Genomic DNA, 22,058 nt, shown 5'->3' on the forward strand with positions numbered 1-22,058 from the left:
AGAAAATGGTGCGTTTCCTTGAGCTACGGCTAGTACACTGCCAACACCTGCATCCATCCAACTGTGAGCGGGAAAGTGCTAGCTAAAAATACACGCTTTAATTAGTCAAGTTAAATGAACCTGGCTAAACTGGGAGCATGTTTAATGCATGGAGCAAGATATAAGTGAATGTGGCGGTGCATCCATCAGGGGGGAACCAAAAGTTACACGTGCAAAGGGTTGGGATGTTTGAAAAATAGTCCAGAGAGGAATTATAATGAGTGTTATCATGATTTCAGTGGATTTTCAATAGACTCAGGCTCTCTATACCAAGTCCAATAGAAGAATGATGATAAAAACAGTCTTTATTTAGAGAAGAGAATGTCAGTTTCAACATTAAATGGTAGTACTTTCTTTTATATTCCCATGTGTCCTTATATCTGTGTAATCCCTCAGTCGTCCAGGTGGGTTCCATAGTGGTCCATGAGCGTATACTAGTTCTTTTCTGTCCTGTCAATGTGACTTTTTAGTATCAATACTTACCCAAAATGAGTACCTAGTTTCAATACTAGTTTTAATCGATTAGTATCTCAGTTTTGACCATTTCGAATTTTGCCAACCCTGTTAAAAATAAAGAAATACTGAATTATTATAACAGTCCTGATCCATTTTATAACTACTATGAGACCACATGGGAATATCAAAGAAACTTCTATTATTTTTGTATTGAAAATTACATTCTATATGGTATAAAAATCAGCATCAAGCATCTTCATGTTGTTTTCATTTTATATGGATCAGAAATCTCTTTTCTAAGATTGTATTTTTAATGGGTTTTTGCTGTTACTGAAGGGTTGTTGTTGTCCTCGGTGTTATGTGGCAAAAGCTGCACCGAGTCCGAGACAAATTTCCCTCCAGGGGCAATAAACTTTATTCTAGTCTAATGAAATGAGAGTTGTGAATTTTAGCATCATGAAAACCGTAGCAGAAATGTGTGCTTTCAATTGTGAGACGTTTTAAGATATTTTAAAGGTATGTAAAAAGGAGAGATGGTCATAAAACAGGCCTAGAACCAAAATAAATGCACTTAAAGCAGCTGTAGGTGATTGTTAATGGTTATTTTGAGCTGGGCATTGTGTCGGTCCTCACGCTGGCAGCGGGTAATATTTGGATTAGTCACATTAATGCTCCTGCCCTCGGGAAATCTCTCAGAGTCATTTTAATGGTGTATTAACTGCAAAAGTTGACAGATGAAACTTTGACTGAAGGGCCAGTTACAGTCACCGTTTAAAAGCAGACATCTTCACAGTTAAAAAGTAAAAGGTTATTTTAAGAGACATCAACTTTTAGCAAGTTTAGGCAGGTTTTTTTTTGTAATATAGATCCACATCTAGACATCTGAAGGTTAAACTCCTTTTGACACTGTGTAACTTGTCACAAAACATAAGAAGCTACTTTTCAATTTATAAATTAACCGTAATACTAGGTAGAGCTGGAACCATCTCGCACTTTGAGGACTTCAGGGACTAAAACAGGACTAAACATGGAGAATCAGGGTTTCAGTTTTGTGAAGCTAAAACCTGGAAGATGTGAGACAGTCTCCACTTTGACAATGTTTAAATCGAGGCTCAAATGGTTGTTTAGCTGTGCATATGACTTAAAGTTTTTTTATCCTGCACTCTTCTGTTTTCAGGTTAATTTGATGATGATAATTTATGTTTTGATTTGTTGTATTGTGATTTTAAAGTCTTTCTTATTCTGTAAAACACTTTGAACTACTTCGTGTACGAATTGTGCTGTACAAATAAACTTGTTTTGCATTGCCTACTTCAGGGAAAAAGTTGGAAAAAACTTTTAAAATGTGAAATATCTTTGGATAAATTTGTTACTGTCCCTGTTGTGTTTTTCAAAATTGTACTATTGTCCCTGTATTTACATTTCAAACTCTATCAGAACTAGTGCAAGAAAACAAATATAGATCAAGATCATAAAAAAACTATTCAGGAAAAGTCAAATTTTGTTCTATGTGTGATTTTTTTCAGTATTGATACGTGGATGACTGTCACTTAAACCCTTTTCAGTTTAGCTTACATGCTAACGAAATACTTGCAATGCAGCGTAGCCTTCATTTTAAACTCTTGTACGAGCAATAGCAACGGTTATGTTAAACTAGAGCTAAAGCTACACAACCCATCTGTTAGATTACACATCTAAACTAAACAGGCTGGAGTAGAGCACAAACTACCTGCCTAATTTAAACACCTCCACATCTCGGAGAATAAGAATAATGTGTTTGTTTCCAAGTGGAGCGGGTCTCAGAGGGACGACGAGGCTGGAACTTCTAATTACAGCAGGTACGCGGAGTATATAAAAAAGTGCGGGTTTTGTTCCGCGGAGAGTTAAGAAGAGGGATGGCTAGCGGAACAGCTGCTCCTCCGCAACTGGGCTGTGACAGACGAAAAGAAAGAAGAAAAAGATCCAAAATCAAGTGGGAATTTGAGTCGAGATCGCACGTAAATAGCAATAATAACAGACCCAAGAAACCTGCAGGGAAGACAGACAGAGCGGTGTTATGTGTTCAACTTGACGCAGCACGTAACAGGTCGTAGTTAAGTGGCCATTTGCTCTAAAATAGAGAGTAATTAACGGTGCAAGGAGTCAAGAGCGCTGCAGATGTGGGAGGAAGGCTTTTAAATAGAGCCGGCATTTGTAAAGACTGATGGGCAGTATGTATTCACGAGAAAATCTAAACTATAAAACAAAAGGAAGAGAACTGGCTTGATATTTTGAATCAGTTTGATGGTAGAATACATCCCTAACAATGCAATAAAAAGATCTGTTGCTGTACATTATGGATGGAAGCACAGACACACAACATATGGTCGCTTTTTTTGTGCATTTTCAAGGCACTCAGAGCTTTTACATCAAGGAATTACTCATCTGTAGGAGCTGGAATCGCATACTACTAGCTACTCTCAAAGCTACATACAGATTTGTCAAAGGGCTGAGCAATTCATGCAGTTTTAATCGAGACTGAGTCATTCCACGTCATCAACGAAACGTGTCGCTTCTTAAACGCGAGGTCTACATCCCGTAAAGTAAAATCATGGCGTTTGGAGCAGAGTTCAGACTTGAGTGGAGCGTCCAGTGTGCAAAATGGCATAGTATTCATTTCCTGAACGTAAAGAAAAGACACTGAAAGGCCATTTTTTATGTGTTTTCAGTCCGTATTAAGTTGAAAATCGTCAAGCTCAACACAGAAGAATATGTAACATCAACATCATCATGTCCAACTGATGTCCGTCATCTCGAGCGCTGGCCAGATCAATTTGCTGTTATTTGAAAGCCAATTGGATCCAGCCACATCGAAACGGTTCAATCGAAAAAAGGTCGATAAACACAAATTATATCCAGAGCTACGGCAGGTCCTTCGAGTTCGCCGCTGTTCGACTGATCAAATCCTGCTACAAAATATGTGATAACCTCAGCTGCCGTGTCCAATATATGTATATTTTTTGCTATTGAGGGTTATGCAAATGTCCAAACTAATTAATTTTGATTAGGGATGCACTGAACTAGCTTTTTCAGTTCCGATATTATGGTTTTAAGTTTTTGCCGACGCCCAATATTAACCGATACCACTGCAGAGCCTGAAAACAGCATTTATTTCCTTAAAACAAAACCAAACTGATCCAAATGTTTGATGTAGCTGCTGTTTATCTCGAGTAACTACAGAACAGCTTTGTCTAAATAAAAATTCAAACATTATGAGACTTTCTGGGAGAACTACAACCGGTGAATAGTCCTGTTAGATTTATATGTTCAAGCAGGATATCAACTGAACCGATATTTGGAAGCCGATACTTGATCCAGAAAATTTTCCAGTATAGCCGCCGATATCAGAAACCAGTATCAGCTCGGTGCATCCCTAAGTTGATTGTACGCTTTGTATCTATATTTTTTGTGTGCATTATTGTCGATTTCTCCACTGTGTTGAGAGATTTGCAAAAATAGGGGTAAATCGTCTACCATTAAGTAAATAAATAAATAAATAAATAAATGCTGCGTATCCTCTGTGACGTTACGTAGAGGAAGGTTTTGATAAATTTCTGATGGAGACATGCAAAATTAGGGGTAAATCGTCTAAGATTAAATAAATAAATGCTGGGGTAAATCATCTAAGATAAAAAAATAATAAATACATAAATAATAATAATAAATAAATAAATAAATGCTGGGGTAAATTGTCTAAGATAAAAAAAATAAAATAATAATAATAATAATAATAATAATAATAATAATAATAATAAATAAATAAATGCTGGGGTAAATTGTCTAAGATAAAAAAATAATAATAATTAAAAATAATAATAATAATAATAAATAAATAAATAAATGCTGGGGTAAATCGTCTAAGATAAAAAATTTATAATAATAATAAATAGATAAATAAATAATAATAATAAATAAATGCTGCGTATCCTCTGTGACGTTAAATAGAGGAAGGTTTTGGAAATTTTGGAAATTTCTGATGGAGATATGCAAAATTAGGGGTAAATCGTCTACCATTAAATAAATAAATAAATAAATAAATAAATAAATAAATGTTGAATATCCACTCTCATGTTATACAGAGGAACCTTTTGGTAAATTTCTGATGGACTGCCATAATACTGTCATCAGAATATTCTCCAAAAACAGATATTTAAATTTGAATTCATCCATCCATCCATTTTCTTCCGCTTATCCAGGGCCGAGTCGCAGGGGCAGTAGCCTAAGCAGGGACTCCCAGACTTCCCTCACCCCAGACAGCTCCTCCAGCTCCTCCAGTGGGACCCCAAGGCGTTCCCAAGCCAGCCGAGACACATAGTCCCTCCAGCGCGTCCTGTGTCTTCCCCGGGGGCGTCCTCCTGGTGGGACATACCCGGGAAAGCGTCCACGTCAGCTAACTCCTCTCGACGTTGAGGAGCAGCGTCTCTAATCCGAGCTCCTCCTCATATATTTGAATTCAATATACACATTTTTGTCCATATTATAACTGTTCCATCTCACCTCACCCTATGTTACAAAACACTTGAAAACACATCTCTCAAATTTCCGCTACAAGGACAGTTCCACATCACACATGGAATATTTTAGCTAACTTCCAAAAAAAAAGGCAAAATCCTCAACTCTCCGTGCCCTTCATATAATTTTAAAAAGAGCCAACTGCCTTTCTCATAATCAGGGTGAGATTCTACCGGAGCACACGCCACTAAAAAGCCTCTGATTAAAACCACTTCTGCAAAGAAATGAAAAGCCGTCTTATTACTTTAACTGGAAATAATTGCATATTGGCATTTTCTGTTCGGTGAGATATGAAGTGTCGGCTTTTCCTGCGTTTTTCTCCTATTTATCTGGAGACGTACGAACTAAAAATATGACTTGTGAGATACTTAGCGAGGAGGTTAGACGGTGAACGGGACTCGCATTGTTATAGTCTTGTGCGAGGTGCCGTCAGACAGGAAGAAGAGGATTACTGCAGATTAATTACAGGGATGACATACAAGAAGGTTCTAATTAAATTAAAGGTTCACAGAATTCACAAAGGGTTCAAGACAATACGAAATGAATTATAGTGGAAGGCATTCATCAGGCCTGACAAAGCGGTTTTAAGTTTAAACAATGGGGTAGATTCAGAAACAAGCGAGATCATTAGTCCCTTTAACTTACACTCAGGTGTCTGTGCGTCTGTTTTGTGTGAATATTGTGGAAATTAACCAAATACAGCTCATACACGTGTGATTGGATTTTTTTGGAACAACTATTTCTTTGTTGAATTACACCTAAAGTCTGTGAAATTAAATATTGATTTTTGTAATAGAATAAGTCAAGGCTGATACGTGTGTAAAAAATAGTCAATTATTTTGTCTTTTTGTTGGTTTTTTTGTTTATTTTGGGATTTTTTTTTTACTTTTTCCTCTTCCAAGTTTTCTAATTGCTCTGTCAGGGAATACTTGAGTCTGACCAATCCCATTTTTTGGTTAATGCGGTTGCAAACTGTGCTTCTGTTCTGGGGGTGCACAGCTGGCCCAGTTATTTGTAGCGCTCAGAGTAGGGCAGCGACTGTGTGAAGGAGATTTATGAATAGTTTCGAGTGGAGTGGACCAATAAGGATTTTTCGAGCTGATACCGAAACCACAGATTTGTCTTGCTGATGTGGCGGTCGACCTGATACCCGATATTTAACTTTAATCCATAAGAAGACCCACAAATGTACCTTAAGCTAAAGTAAAAAGTCTTAAAATGAAATATATTCATCTGGGATATGCAATACAGTGGTCCCTCGTTTATCGCGGGGGTTATGTTCTAAAAATAACCCGCAATAGTCGAAATCCGCGAAGTATCAGTTTTATTTTTTACAATTATTCTCTATGTTTTTTGCTGTAAAACCCCTCACCACACACTTTATACACTTTTCTCACACAGGCGTTAATATTTTCTCACATTTCTCTCTCGTTTAAACACTCTCAACGTTCAAATCTTTGTCGGTGCAGAACGTTTCATCGACATTGTGGGTTTTGTCGGGGAGAAAACAAATTGCAAACGTACAGCACTTCAGAGTCACACTGAGATCCAACGTTTATGTAAATTTGTCTGAACACATTCTGTACTGTACAGGAGACACGGCACGGAGGAGACTGATGGACAACGGTCTACAGTCCAACAGCCAATCAGGACGCAGAACACAATGCACGCTCAGACGATGTAAAAAAGCATGTCAAATTGCTCTAAAAAAGTCGACGAAACAGCGAGACGGCGAAAGCTGAACCGCATTATAGTGAGGGACAACTGTAAATTGTTAAATGGTAAATAGTCACAGTTTTATATTGCACATTTTACACCTTCAAGACACTCGCTTTACATCAAGAAAACACTCACCCGTTCACACACACATTCATAGACCAGTGTACACAGACACTGGGGGCGAGGAGGGTTAAGTGTTTTGCCCAAAGACGCAACAACAGCATTCATCTGTGGGAGCTGGAATCACACCACAAACCGTTGTTTACGTTGTGTCACAGTTCTGCCTGTTTTTCATGTTCATCATCCCCAGTCCAGCTCTGTTTTCCAGCTTGATCCGGTCCTTCTTTTGCTACCTTCCTGTTTTTCCCTGCATCTGCCCTTCATTTGCTAATCATCCCAGACTATCCTATACATACTCCCTCTGTTCATTCAGTCCTCGCTAGATTGTTGATCAGTCAAGAGACAAACTCAGGCTCTGTATTTGCGATACTCTGTCGTTTGAATTTCTGCATTAATTCCTGTTTGAGTTACCTGTTTCGGAGTTGATTTTCCGAGCCTGTTTCCCATTTTGATCCCCCTATGTGGAAGAGATTTTAGTTGACATCATATAAGACAGTTGTTCATTGCCTGATTTGTCATATTCAGATTTACAGAGAGTGTTTGAAGGACACACTCTGTTGGATTTATCAAGACTTACGTTTGACTGAACGACTTGTATTTTATTTGAGAGCGGGATTCGAACGGACAACCTTTGGATCAGAGGACAAATTCTCTACCAACTGAGCTACTGTCGCCCAAAACATAATCATAACATTTTCTTTCTGGTATAGATGTGGACAGTCTGTGGTTGTCAAGACAAACGAAAACCTAGACAAGCATTGATAATGAAAAAACAAAGATATCTATATTTAAATAGGACAGAACTGGATCATTCCTAAATAGTTACTGCGTGGTTTGGATCTGACTAGTACACAGAAGTATTTTTTTTATTAAGAGAAAATTATGACCATGAATAACTCTCGGTAGTACTGCCTTTTAAGGACATGAACTCTAGACTGTTGAGTGCGCTCCCTCCACTCACCCCGACGTCAAAGGGTCCAGTGAAGTAGTCCAGATTGGCCTGAATAAACCCAATGTTCTGCAGCCCCAGTTCAGCCGCGCGGCTCTGAGCTCGAACGAGGGACTCTTCTTTGTTTTCAATCAGAATGACCTGAAAACGCACAGCAACGTCAACATCAGAAAGAGTGGCAGCAGCTCTGATAAACAACTTTTTTTTCTTTTTTTTTACGAAAACACTGGGATGACATTTAGACATTTAGAACAGCAGAAGAAGAATACAAATTTGGTTACAGGAATTTTAATGATCTATCCTTATTTTAAGTAGATGTCATTATGTATAATAATCTGTTTACACCCACATAAGGGTAAAGTCTATTCTTAAACGAACTAAATAAGTAACTTCAAAATAAAAAAATAAAAAATAAAAACTGGGCAGGAAAAAATAAAAGTATTAAGTTGAAAGATTGTGGACTATAATGATAATAATAATAATAATAATAATAATAATAATAATAATAATAATGAAAATGAAAAAAAATGAAAATAATAATGAAAAAAATAAAATAATAAATAATGAAGAAATTAAAATAATAATGAAGAAATGAAAATAATGATGAAAAAAATAAATAAATATTGAAAAAAATAAAATAACAAAAAAGAAAACAAAAAATAAATAATGAAAAAACTGCAAATAATAATAAAAACAAAAATAATGAAAAAATGAAAAAAATTATATAAATAATAATAATCATGAAAAAATGAAAATAATAATGAAAAAATAAATAAATACTGAACAAAATAAAAAAATTATGATGAAAAAAAAAAAGAAAATAATGAAATAATAATTGTATTCTGATTATTCCTGGGATAAACATTACCTGACAATCTGGAAGAGCGTGCGCCAGGACGATCCCCACATGACCCTGCAAAACAACCAATTTGCACAAGCACGAGTGGACATTAAGTGCAGTTACTTTAAAAAGGATCCATCATTTAGAAATACATTTTAAAACCAAAAAACCCTGAAATAAATTGTGTATTGACCAAAATTGAGTCTAGTAGCGGCAGTTTAAGTGCAAATCAATATAAACGCAGGTTGGATAGTTGAGGACAGCCCACCGTTCCGCTGCAAAAGTCCACAATAGTGTTCCCGGGTCTGGCGAGGTCCGTAACCATGGCGACCAAGTTATTCAGCTGTTGCCTCTTTCTCTGCGCGCGGACGTCTGACATTTTACCTGTAAAAAAAAAACAAAAAGATCCATAAATGTGACAAATCAGATTTTTATTTGATTGTTTAAATGAAATTGCGTTTTCTGTCTCATTTTACCCTCGAGATCCTACTATATCTGTGTCATTGACCCAATAGTCAGTGTATTTTTGTATTTTCCCAACTTATTATGCTATGACGCTAACAAAACGTAAAAGCAGAATGAGATAATGTACTATTTTAATTTTTGCGATTGACTTTTTACCCAAACGGAACATTGTTAGCCGTATCCTAGCAACAAGCAGACATAGTTTTGGCACCACGCTGCACATCCGTCACCGATCTAATGGACTGTTTTATGTTGATGATAGCTACATCGAATCTCAAAATTTTGATTCATCGCCAGGATATTCAGGTAATGTTTAGGAGCAGATGGATCAAAACAGTTTCCATTTTTCCCATCAGCACGTTTCCGCCCAATTGGTGTCTGGAGAGCGGCGGCGCACCATCTTTCACAGTCATCAAACGGTAGGTAGCCTTCGAGCCAAAACGGAGGGGGATGGAGAACAGTGAGCTGTCAAGAGGACTGTGTTTCTTCAAAGCACATTTTGAATCTTCCACGTTCCGTATTCCCGCCTTCCGACATCTTCAGTGAGCCGTTGAGGTGCTGTTCTCATGTCTGTGGTCCATAAATCAAAAGTGATGAGCGTTTCATTCACTGGAAGTCGTTCTTTGGTTTGCAAAACTCAAGCGTAAGGGGGAAAAATAATACGATTTTTCATTAGGCTGAGAACAAATATTGAGTTTTTTGTTTTGTTTTTTTTAACTAGTGCTAATTTGGGTCCTAAACAAATGGATAATTATCTTTCTCAAAGAGTCAAAGAATCCAACAGCGCCCTCTACCTGTCAGATCTTTTCAGTCTTTAATGAGGTTTAAGGCTAGACTGAAAATCCACCTTTTCTCCCTGGCATTTAATACTATCTAAACAGGATATCTTGGTGTTTTATTGTTCTTTTCCCATGTATACTTGTTTTTTGTAGACTTTTACGTGAAGAACATTGGTTAGCTGAAGCTTTATGCGCCATATAAACAAACTTCTATGGATTTTTATTCTAATTCTAGTCCTATATTTTGGACGTTTAGATCTTTTTAGTTTAGATCTTGTTGTAGATAGAGGACTCAATACTTTCTTAAGTGGTGGTTGGTGTGAAAAGTTTGCGAACCACTGCTATATGTGATAAGAAACAGTGCCAAAGACATGTTTTATTGGAGTCTGGATGTAATTTCTAAGCACTAAAGAGCATATTATTGCGTGCGGTAGGTTGAATTCAAATACAAGGATAGTTTGAATAGGTTTCTGAATGAGCGGTTCACATCAGTACAGACGCTCGTGATTCCGCAGAGACTGGGTATAGGATTAGCGGCTCTGTAATGCAGCTAAACACGTTAAGATTTTAATTGCGGAGTGTTGATCACAGACTTATAAAGATCTCCAGAGAAAAAGTCTAATAATGGAATCTGATGCGAGACCTCGTTTTAACTTTCGTGAAGAATGTATTGTCCAGAACTAAAACGTTTAAATGGGAAATGATGTAGAAAAGTGGGAGATTTGAGATTTTAGCTATGTCCTGGTGATATTTTTGGGGGTCAATATTTATCATGTGTAAATTTTCTTTGCAGTACTGCGAAATTTTTGGTTATTTTTTGCTATAGAATAACATTTCAGCCATAAAAGGTTGAATAACTAATTTCTATAACTCATTACAGATGCAAACTAACTATTGAAGTGTTTAATTCTGCTGTTTATTTATTGCAGCTCATGATTTTTTCCCAATATTGTAGATTTATCATAGATTTTGTGGTTTAAATCTGCTCTTGGGTTGAGTTAATTATCGTTTATCATCTATATTTATGTCAGCAAACCATCAAACTTCAAAATGTGTTATTGGGACAGGCCTATAACCACAAAGAAAAGTTGTAAAAGAAAAGTATAAAATCTGTCAAATGGACAAAAAGTCGTAGGAGTGAAGACGTTTCGCTGCTGCTTCTTCAGTTCTGGTCAGATTCCTGCTGGACACTGACTTATATCTGTCTGAAGGGAGGAGCTAACTACACTGAAACTAAAAACACGTATTGTTTACAGTTTTTGTTTGTAGGTTGGGTCTAATGAGCTATACTAAGTGTGCACTGTGCCTGAGTCAGCCTTAGCATAATCATTCAAGCCCCTAATAGCTGCTTTCACACCTATTAGCATCCTGGCTAGCCCGACTGAACACAAGTTGAACAAATTTGTCGTTATTTCTGTTGACTAGAGTTGCCTTTACATTTGAATATCCAGTTACTAATCAATACTAAAACGTGATGATACCGTAGCGCTGTGGTCAAAGGATAGTCGGCCCGTGGGGGGTCGGTGGGCAGAGCCGTTCGTGACAGGGCTGGGGCGCGGCCAACACGGGTCGCCCCTCTCCTATCTCGCACCTCAAGTTTGCGGACAACCCGGTGCTGAATCACTCGCAGACGACCTGGTTAACTAACACCGAAAGTTGATACTCATTTGAACAAGTATGCCGATTTTCCGACTTTTTAATCACATAAATATGATAAAATTCAAACTTTCCTTAAGTTTTAGAAAGGTCTACTGTAGTCAAGGTAATTTTACAGCATCTGCCATTATTATTTTGATTACATTATTGTCAAAAAGATAGTGTTTTTTAATTATATGCGTGATATTGAAAAGTCAAATGGATTGTGGTTGACATGCATCGAGACAACACGACCCTGGGCAAGATGCTTCAGCTTCCATTAGATTGGATTTGCTTGATGTGATGGAACCCACAGTAATTTGACATTATGCTGGAGAGGATTTGTCTATGGGATACAATGAGGTATTTGAATGCACGGCACAAATATGGCATCATGTTTCTTATCAAATTGAAAAGATTTAGAGCTGAAAGCAACGGTTCACCTCAGTGTTTATTAAAAGACATTGACAAACTCTGCTGCGAGCCACAATATTATAAGAAACGTTTGATATACAGTAACGGTACATGCCCCTGACCAAACGCATACAACCGCCTCTTTAATTCAAGTATTATTGGATGATTTAGACACAGACGCACACACAGACACACACAAACACGCACAAACGCAGACAAATTCGACCTCTCTCTACTATCGGCGAATTTAAAGTGAATTTATTTGAACAAACCGCTGCTGGCTAGCGTTTATTTGTTGTTAAAAACTATAAAGATGTTTTTTTTTGGCCGTCACAGCTCACAGAGTCCAGAAAATTGCAGAAGGAATACGACAACGACAATAGTGAACTCTGCAAATGAAAACATGCGGGAATGTAAATTACAATAGGACGCCTTTGAGGAAGCAGGGGTGGGGTTTGTCTAAGCTTTTTGTAATACCCCCAAAAACTTAAAGGTGTCATGTTACAAAGTGATGAAATGAAGTGTGACGAAGGATAATAGGATGTACTGTGCCTTTTAATTAGTCAGTTAGAGGCCATAAAGTGAACAAAGTGCAGGGTTAAACAATAACATCAATTATCCCAATAAAGGAAATGACTCAAGAAAATACTATAGACGCCCAATGACACGACTGTTGTTCTAAAACTGAAAAAACGGAAAGATTGGCAGAAGTATTCGAGCCTAAACTTTCAAATTCCACGTCAGCGGAGTGGTTCGGCTGCTCTTGTGGCTATCCGGCTGACAAACTGAGCACTTTTTGAAACTTTTTGGTGTCGTTTTTTACCTCAGATGGTTAAAATCTCATGATATGATGTTAAAAACTGTGAAGTTCAAAAGGACATGAGTAAGACCCTGTGTGAAATAAGACGTTGCTGTTTTTCCTGTATCCATGGAGACCGTGCAAGAGGCTAGTCGTAGACCTCCGAGATGCTACAGGCTTTTTACACCAAATGTGGCAGCAAAAGTGGCAGAAGACCTTTCAGAGAGACCTTCCAGAGAAAATACGTGATGGATGGCGCATCCCCAACTGCAACAACAGAGCGGAGGAAACGTGAGGCTTTGAAGAGGATTTCCTGTTGCGGTCACTTAAACCCCCCCGGACGCTGCTGTGATACTGCAGGACACAGAGGAGGGACACTTTTTGGATGTTCCTCTCTTCAAACAGGATCCATTGACCTGTTGAGCTGCACTGAGACCTTTGACTGAGAGACAAAGGCGACTGAGAAGCGCAGTATGTTTCTGCAGCTCAACTGGAATTTCCCTCAGGATCAGTAAAGTATCGCTCTCACAGTCGCTCTAAGAAAACATTTACAAGACGTTTGACCCTTGATAATAATTACAACTCAAAGACGACACGCTTTCTTCGCGTATAAGGATTAAACTATAACCTAGTAAATGGTAACCGGTCACATTTTAATATAGTGCTTTTCCATCTTCAAGGCTCAAAGCGCTTTACATCAAGAAACCACTCAACCGCTCACGCACACGTTCATACACCAGTGTACACAGATAGTGAGGGCGAAGTGGGTTAAGTGTTATGTCCAAGGACTCTACCAACTGAGCTTCTGTCTTGATTACACATTTTGTTCATTGTAAATTGCAATATCGATCTAAAATGGCTCAGTAATAAAAACAGTAATAGAAATAGGAGCATTGATTCCCAGTCCAAAACTGCAGAGTTGAACGGCCCCAGCTTTTAATAATGGCATTTCAAAGTAGCAAGCAGCACATTGTTGTTGAACAAAGGGGTAAATGACATTTTTAGATTTTTTATTTTTTTTTTTTGAGCTATAGCTATTTGATCTGGAGGCTGATTTTATTTTTTATTTTTTTTGTTTTGTTTTAATAATCACAAGTACAAAAAAGTAGGCCGAGATAGAGGGCAAAATTACTCAAACATGCATAAAAGAAATTGAAATACAGTGGTCACTCGTTTATCGCTGTTCTCGTAGTGTCGTCTCCCCCTCACCTGACAAATGAACATACATACAGTGTTATTTATACCATCAAAACAATCATACCCGTTTAGTCTATTCACAAAGTGGCTGGAGGCTGCTGGACGCACAAACAAGAGATACAACCGTGCAGGTCAAAAAGATCCATAACAATAGAAATAAAAAAATAAGGTCAAGAAAGCCATAACAAGACAAAATCCACAAAGTCATCAGCTTCATTTTTTACAATTATTCTGTATGTTTTGCAGCTGTAAAACCCCTCACCACACACTTTATACACTTTTCTCACATTTCTCTCTCGTTTAAACTCTCTCAAAAGTTCAAACCTTCGTAGGTGCCTTTGTCGGTGCAGAACGTTTCATCGACATTGCGGGTTTTGTCGGGGAGAAAACAAATTGCAAACGTACAGCACTTCAGAGTCACACTGCGATCCAACGTTTATGTAAGTTTGTCTGAACACATTCTGTACTGTACGGGACACACGGCACGGAGGAGACTGAACACAATGCGCGTACAAAAGCATGAAAAATTCCACACAAAAAATCCGCAAAACAGCGAAACCGCGAAAGGTGAAGGACAACTGTACAACTTTGTGAAGGCGATTGATGAGCGAACACCATTATAACCCGTTTCAAAGCTCATAAAAGTCTATTTCGCATAATATACCCCCTTTAATGTCAATTTTTCATCCGCAGCTACAGAAGGTTAATCTGTTATTTCACTTCTTGCGTACCTACAATGAGCAGGTGTTGAATATCTGCGTACTTCTCACTAAAACAAAAGGTCACTCACTGTAACCGCCCCTACAAGGTGAGTGGGTGGCAATGCACTATTTCGCCCCATTCTCTGACTCTAAAAGAAGCTGGTTTTCAAAGTTCACAGCGCAGGGCAATGCTGTTCCATATCACACTCACATAATGTTTAAATCAGTGCGTTCAAATGGAGACTAAGCAGACAAGAGGTCAAAAGAGAAAACGTCTATAAATGTATAATTCATGCGCGGCTTAACCGTCTTGTTAGATATATTTCCTATGTTTAAGTCGCACTTTGCAACTTTTCTGGTGGAGCGTTCGTCACAGCTCGTTTCCGTGGACATGTTATTGCTTTGCCTGGAACGTTCCCCGTATGGCATTACAGTTTAGTACCGCCGGGTCGAGTTAAAAGTCAGATCTGTGGAGAGGTTCACCCACGCGTAGTAAGAAAGTGAGCGTTTCAAGATATTTTTCTAACGATAAGAAGACGTAGATGTGATAAATAAGTCCAGGCAAAAGCATTAACATCTCCACGAGGACGAGCAGGTGTCGGAACCTCCACCTTTAAATAATAACTGTATCCCTGCCTTGCCTTTGGCCTTTTACTGAATACCATTTAGGTTTTAATAGAGTGCACTGATTTCGAGCAAAAATGTTTGTAAATTATATTTGTTTAAACCCGCCCGCTCCTAATCCACCCACGGGGAGCCACTTGTTTGTGCGTAGAGAGCCTTGCCCACATGAAAATCTTTACAGAGCGTCTCTCCTTTGAGACGCTGTAGCTCTGAATGCAAATCAGACAGCTGGATCCTATAATTGCATTAGATATTGTGTCATGTAGGAATGTTTAAATTTAGATGTGATAATGTTTACACCGACACAAAGGGTTAGACACACACGAGCGCGTTCAGAGCGTGATGGAAAGTTCTGGGGAGTGACAAGAACATTGTGTTAGGGAATAAAAAAATAGTAAAGAATGCAGATTAAAAGTGGCATCAGATAATAATGTTAAACGCAGCTGACGGGAGAAATTTATGAGGTGGTAAAGCTCAAAGCTGAAAGGAGTAAAGCAAAAGCGGAGTGCGGGATGGAGGTTTGGAAGTTAGAGCAGCGTGTTTAACTCACAACTGTGTAACGAATGGTGTAATAAGTAACTTTTCTGGGTCCGTTGTAGGTTGCTCCATGGGGGAAACGTGGGATAAAAGTCAGTGAAGTTGCTTTTGTTTGTTTGATGGCTGCTGTGTAAAAATTGGAAACAAAACAGGTCCCTCCATTTCACGCTAAATCAGATGGGCAGCCGGTACACAGACCTTTGTGGTTTTAAGTCTCGGGGGTCACATCTCAAATTAAAAAGCTATACAACAGCAATATTCTTTTCCTGTCATCTTCAAATGATTAAATGATGAATACTTCCATTTAGGGCGAAAGGACAGAGATGGTGAAGCAGTCATGTCTAATCGTCAGTGATATGGATGCAGTTTTTGATAGATCCATAGCCAATACAAAGCAGAGTTTAAAGAAAAAAAGTTGGATTCATTTTTGTGCTAAAACAGACCTATTTTCAGAGCTTTTAATCATGTTATAGTGGTTTCTCTTTACCGTTTACTCACCCAAAGTTGTATTTGGAGTGATCTGTGCATGTTTGAGCAATCTTTAATCGCGTATTTTCAAGATGCCGTATTGCAGATCAACCCCCGTCCACTGCAACCGCTGCTCTGTACTTAGTTTATTCTCCTATTTCATTTTCTAAACTGGTGATATAAGCAGGATTCGGCAGCATTGCGCAGTCATTATGGTACAACTGAAAAAAATAAATAAATCCGGTGTTCGCTTGTGTGATGTGCAGCCATCCGTCGGAGGCGTGACTCTTTGTTGTGATGATGTTTACGGCGACATCAGCTCCCAATGGGCTTGTAAGTCAGTGGATTTGCTTCTTTTATTAAGTCGTTTTAGATTAATATTGCGATTTAATACGTGTAAATTATATAAACGATCCACGGGTGTCATAGATTATAGCTATAGAGCAGACACAAGCACATTAGCTCTTCTTTAAATTGCATTGATTTAAAGCCTGTTGTTTTCTGAAATCAATACTAAAAACACTTCAATTTTGTTCTTGAAAAGACTAGATAAAATTCAGTTGACAATCAATAAAGATTCATTTTTTTCCTCATATCGCCCAGTCCTACTTCCATTTAACTCCAATCGACACTTCAAACCCAATTGTCCCGTACTGTTTCTATACAAACACTTGAAAAAATGCTTTTGCAATACACAAAAAACAAGTAGAAATGCAGTACCCAGAATAAACCTTCACCATAGCATCGTCGTCCATGGATAATCAGAGAAAACAATGCTCTTGTGTCAACAGAAACCACTTCAGCCTAATAACAAGCTCCACGAGTAAATCATCAAACTCATGACAACTATTGACCATTCTGTTAAAAACCTAAAGCTCGCAAATTATACTTGAACAAAAACAGCTCCGGCCAACCTAACATTATCTACTCCCACAGCGTGTAATTCTGCGTCACTTTGGATGGGCACGTAGTAAGTCACATGTTTCGTAGCCACAAGCAACAATTGGTGAAGTGACAAAAAGCAGTGGCACCGTGTCGTCTTGTCCAGAGCCGACGCTGACAGGTAGACATTACCAAGGGCCGCTCTGTCATTATCCGCCGCTAACAGTTGGACAAGAATATCTAGATGGGCTCGGCAATTAGCTACACTGCTGTACATCCTTCAGGATTAGGCAAAACACAGGGACGAAAATGTACTCAGAAAGACATTAATCTGCCGGAAAGTGTGAAAGTACATGGTGAGGTGTTGGCAGAAAAGAAAGTTGAGAATTTTATCAAACGCGGACAAGACAAGTAGTGTGATTGCGGCTTAATTTGCTACCTGCTGCACTCATGATAAAACTTTGTGAAATATTGGTTTAAACGCGGCTTCAGGATTCTCTCATATAGTCATCAACTTGTCTTGGATTTACAAAACCGTCTAGTCTGCCTGCCAAAGTTAAATTTTTTATGTTAAATCCATAGACTGTATATAAATGGACATGGCTAACCTGCTAGCTGCTGTTTTCTAAATAGGAAGTGAGCATGGGTGCACTTCCTGGCTCCAATTCACTTTCTATTCAAACACTGTTGCGTTTCTCTCCGTAAATGCGGCTGCCAGGCTCATCATTCTGACGTTAAAATGTTCATATTAACCCGCGCTACATGATCCTGGTGATTTTATTTCACTATTTTGTTCATAAATCAAGATTTGAACATTAATAACAGACAAATCAGGCACCTTCTTTCTTCGAGGTTACTCCCGCTAGCGTTAGCAACAGGTTTGATTGACAGCGTTGCTAAGGGCCCACTTTCCTGCTAAACCAGCGGTGTGGGAGGAAAAGGGCGTTACCTTCAACAGCCTCGCTCCGGATTGGGTTTTTAGTTGCTATGATACTTGTGGTCGGAATTTTAAATTGAGAACTTGGCTCCAAATTCACCTCTATAACCGTTAGCCTCGATGAGCTTCATTTGACTGGAGCTGAACGCTGTGGACGACGTCGCACTCACTTAGTCCACTTTTTTATACAGTCTATGATTTAATCGCGTCGTAAAGACTGACGGAGGGACCAAAGATACAGGCTCGGGAAACAGTTCAAAAGAGTTTATTAGCAGATACAGGAATGTAAATGATGGTAGACAGAGCAGACAGTTGGGAGCGGTGTCGTCTTGGAGCAGGTCGTGGGTCGCAGGGTCAGAGGGTGGGGTGCTGGAGACGGAGGTGCTGAGTGGCTCCAAGGAGTGGCATCACAGTGGATACATGGACGAATAAACGTGACAAATGAACATGACGTGAAGGACGACCCGTGGAAATACCGGGAGACGACAAGACGATCTGGCCCTGAGTGTCGGGTCCTCAGTCCTTTAGTACTCACAGGTAAAGGCTTGATTGCTCATTGGATCAGAAGGTGTGCGGAGGTGAAGCCAGAGTCTCCGCCCAGCTCCAGGCACAGACGCAGAAGAGAAGGGGGAAAACAGCACAGAACACACAAAAAAATCCCAAATCCTGACAAATCGGTGGGTTTCAGATTTCTACAATGTGATGACGTCATAGTCCCAGATGGAAAAGCAACAGACAGATTTTCCTATTGATAAAATTGCACTTTGCCATGAAATATCTAAAAGGTAAATTCACACATACTGAACCTGATCATTAGTGACTAGACCCTTCAATAAAAATCAGCATTTCAACAATATTCATTTTATCCTCCATCTGTATTAGATATTACCGAGCTCAACAGTCACCGCCTTTCCCAGTTCTGGAAGCACATTTCCCATTCATTTTTCCCATAGACTTTGTGAAAAATTCAAAGGCATCGCGGAGGCTAACCAGCTACGTGCTAACTAATATCCATAATGCAAGCAAAGCAAATTTAAAATGCGAGATTCAGCAAAATACTTGAATAACATAGGAGTTTATAACGTTTCAGAAACAGATATTAAATTAAATTAGAGGTTTTGTGGTCATTAGTTACCACATAGCTGATTACCCTATTTTTTTTGTTGTTTTTTGGAAAGTTTATGGGAAAAATGAATGGGAATTTTGGTCCAGAACCGCAGGGTAGGTGGTCATTCTGCTTGTAGAATATTGTGATGTCGTCTGAGGTCTGCATCAGCCTTCAAACTGCACCTGCACATAAACTTTCAGACGCACTACAATTATCATATGAACTGAAGCTGGCATCCTTTGAATTGACCATTTTCAGTGGGAGCTATTTCAGAACGACAAAATATTTTACGAAGTTTATATTTTTTGGTGAAGGGACAAAAGACACAAAAAAGCCCAAGATTCTGCTCCAAACGAATGCTTTTAATGACAGAAGATAGGCTCCAGGCTTATCTCTAACGATCATAAATGACTCACTCTTGATTAAAATTGCTATGCCTTAGATAGCCCAGTTTGATTTTAGTCACCTCATCTTCTCACTAGCAAACAGAAAATGAACTCCTGTGTGCGTCTCTTCAAAGATGTTTACAATAGCTGATAGGTGTCAGATTAGAACACTGCATTTCCATACTGCCTGTTTGCAAAACTCACTCAATATTTTCTTATTGACATAGCGCTATAATATTTTTGCTGACATGCTGCTTGTGTTGAAGTCTGCGATAGTTTACTGTAGTTGTCCTCTTAAAAATCCCATGTATTGCCAGTAGCTGATGTGAGCAGAAACTGAACACACTGGTGGCAGTCTGCGGAGGGGGGAGGCTTAGAGATTTGTTAGCATTAGCTTGTGGCGTTTTCCCAGAAGCTCGGCTGGTGAGGGGAGCGGGTGCATGTCATCAGGAGGCATCCATTAGCTGGAGTGTCCTCAGTCGCTGAGGGTGCGTGCTGCTCTGCCACTGGCACTCAGCCCTCTTTTTCCCATGATGCACCAGAACAGCCCTGAGCCTTATCGTGCTGCTGCTCCATCCCAGTGATTGGAATATAAACACAAGATGGCAAGGAAGGATTCAGGTGAGACTGAAGGACAGAGGTAATATGAAGTCTTTATGTCGGCTCCATGGATTTAAGATTCTAACAAAATGACAAAAGGTAAACATTTCATCAAGACTTAATGTGAAAAATCTTACATAAATAGAATTCGCCAAACATTCATCTGATATATGTCTAATTACTCATGATTTTAGTCTTGTTTTTAATAAGGTGTATTCGCCAATTAAAAGCAATAATAATTATAAGGTACAATATTATCCCTATAGAACAAGAGGTTAACAGAGTAACATTTCTGGCGAGACGTGTGAATTGTTGCCTACAATATATGAAGCTAGTTTGTGTTTGAGAATATGTGCTAATAAGTCTTAAAAAAATACTGTACATAAACCTTTTTGAAGAAATTAAGAAGCCAAGTTATCTCAATGCACTGGTGGCTGTAATGTAGTTGATGTAGTGGAAAATAAATAAAAAGTATAGTATAGTAGTATTCAACAGTTTTTTGACCAGCAAAAACTGCAGCCTTATCCCATAAATTACATTACTGAACTACTGAACTGAGTTACAAGCATAAAGCACTTTACCTAGCTTGACCAGATGTCCCCATTTACACGGGACAGTCCCAGTTTTGAGCCCGGTGTCCCTTGTTCCAGCTGATTTATCCAAAACCATTGATTTGATCCAGTTTTATACAAGAAATGTCCCTATTTTGACCAATCTGACGCCTAACAACAGTAAAGAAGGGAATATATTGTCATTTGTTTAGCTAAAATGTATAAAATCGGGCTTGAAAATGAATGAAAAATGCACCAACAGCAGTTCCTCAGATTATAAATGACCCACATGTGAGTCGAGAATGGACAATGTTACACTCTCTTTTCACAGTTTTCTTTATACCAACCATCCCAACCCTGATGTGTCCCAGTTTTCATTTAAAAACCTGGTCACCGTAGCTTTAACTTTACCATTACAAGCACCCTGCTCTTTGTATACATTATAAAATCTTGTTCTCTAATGTATATCTATTCAGTCTTTGCTGTTATTAAAACGTTGCTACTGTCTTCAGTGTTATGCGGCAAACGTTACCCGAGTCCAAGGCGAATTTCTCTCAAGGGACAAAGTTTTATTGTGTTCTTTTATATTTCACAGGATTGTTTTAAATCCTTTATAGAAAAATAAAGACACAAACAGATATATTTAATAAGAGAGTTTCTGTGAAATTACACACTGTGCCATTTTAAAACCAGATAAAAAGCACTCACGATTTCATCATTGAGGAGATAACAATCAGTTCCCTTGGCAACATTAATGTCTTACATGAGCACATTTGAACACGACGCACAACCTGTGTTTGGTAAAAGACAACACGCTAAGCACAGGTCAGATAATGGCAAGTTGTAAAAAGGGTTCACTGAAAAAAAAGCATTAGGAAGAGCATAATTGGATCTTTGCATTCAGGAGTCTTGGATATAGAATCTGAAGAGCTGTTTTGATCCACACAGGCACTGAGGTGTTATGTATAGAAAGGTGATGCTGGATCGTTATCGTACCTGCCCGACTCAACGGCACTTCTAAATCAACTCCAAAATCTTCTATGCTGGTCATGAACGCACCACCACCTATGTAAAAAGTAATACAGCTGGTTACGAGTGCCGTTCAATAAGATGGTGGTGGATTTGCAAAGCTAATACATTGTTAGTGTCAAAGTTCATCGACGTCCTGAGGCATGTTTTCTAATGAAATATTCACATCTTCACGTCATGCATGTCTTATACATTACTATAATTTAAGTTTGTGACCAGATTCATCAAATCAAACTTTGAGAATAATATGAGAAAAGGATAAAAAAAAAGA

General features: G+C 38.6%; 1 protein-coding gene across 2 annotated transcripts in view; it reads right to left on the reverse strand.

Moving 5' to 3' along the window:
- Positions 1 to 22,058, reverse strand: part of gstcd (glutathione S-transferase, C-terminal domain containing) — an 89,456-nt gene that overhangs the window by 27,786 nt on the left and 39,612 nt on the right. For both annotated transcript variants that reach the window (XM_033973248.2, XM_055223861.1), the window contains exons 6-8: positions 8,944 to 9,059; positions 8,703 to 8,747; positions 7,847 to 7,975 (exon numbers count right to left, since the gene is read on the reverse strand). In XM_033973248.2, coding sequence (XP_033829139.1) covers positions 7,847 to 7,975; positions 8,703 to 8,747; positions 8,944 to 9,059 — 290 coding nt within the window. The remainder of the gene's footprint in view (positions 1 to 7,846; positions 7,976 to 8,702; positions 8,748 to 8,943; positions 9,060 to 22,058) is intronic.

Source organism: Periophthalmus magnuspinnatus, chromosome 1 (genome assembly GCF_009829125.3).
Source record: "Periophthalmus magnuspinnatus isolate fPerMag1 chromosome 1, fPerMag1.2.pri, whole genome shotgun sequence".
Taxonomy (NCBI): Eukaryota; Metazoa; Chordata; class Actinopteri; order Gobiiformes; family Gobiidae; genus Periophthalmus; species Periophthalmus magnuspinnatus.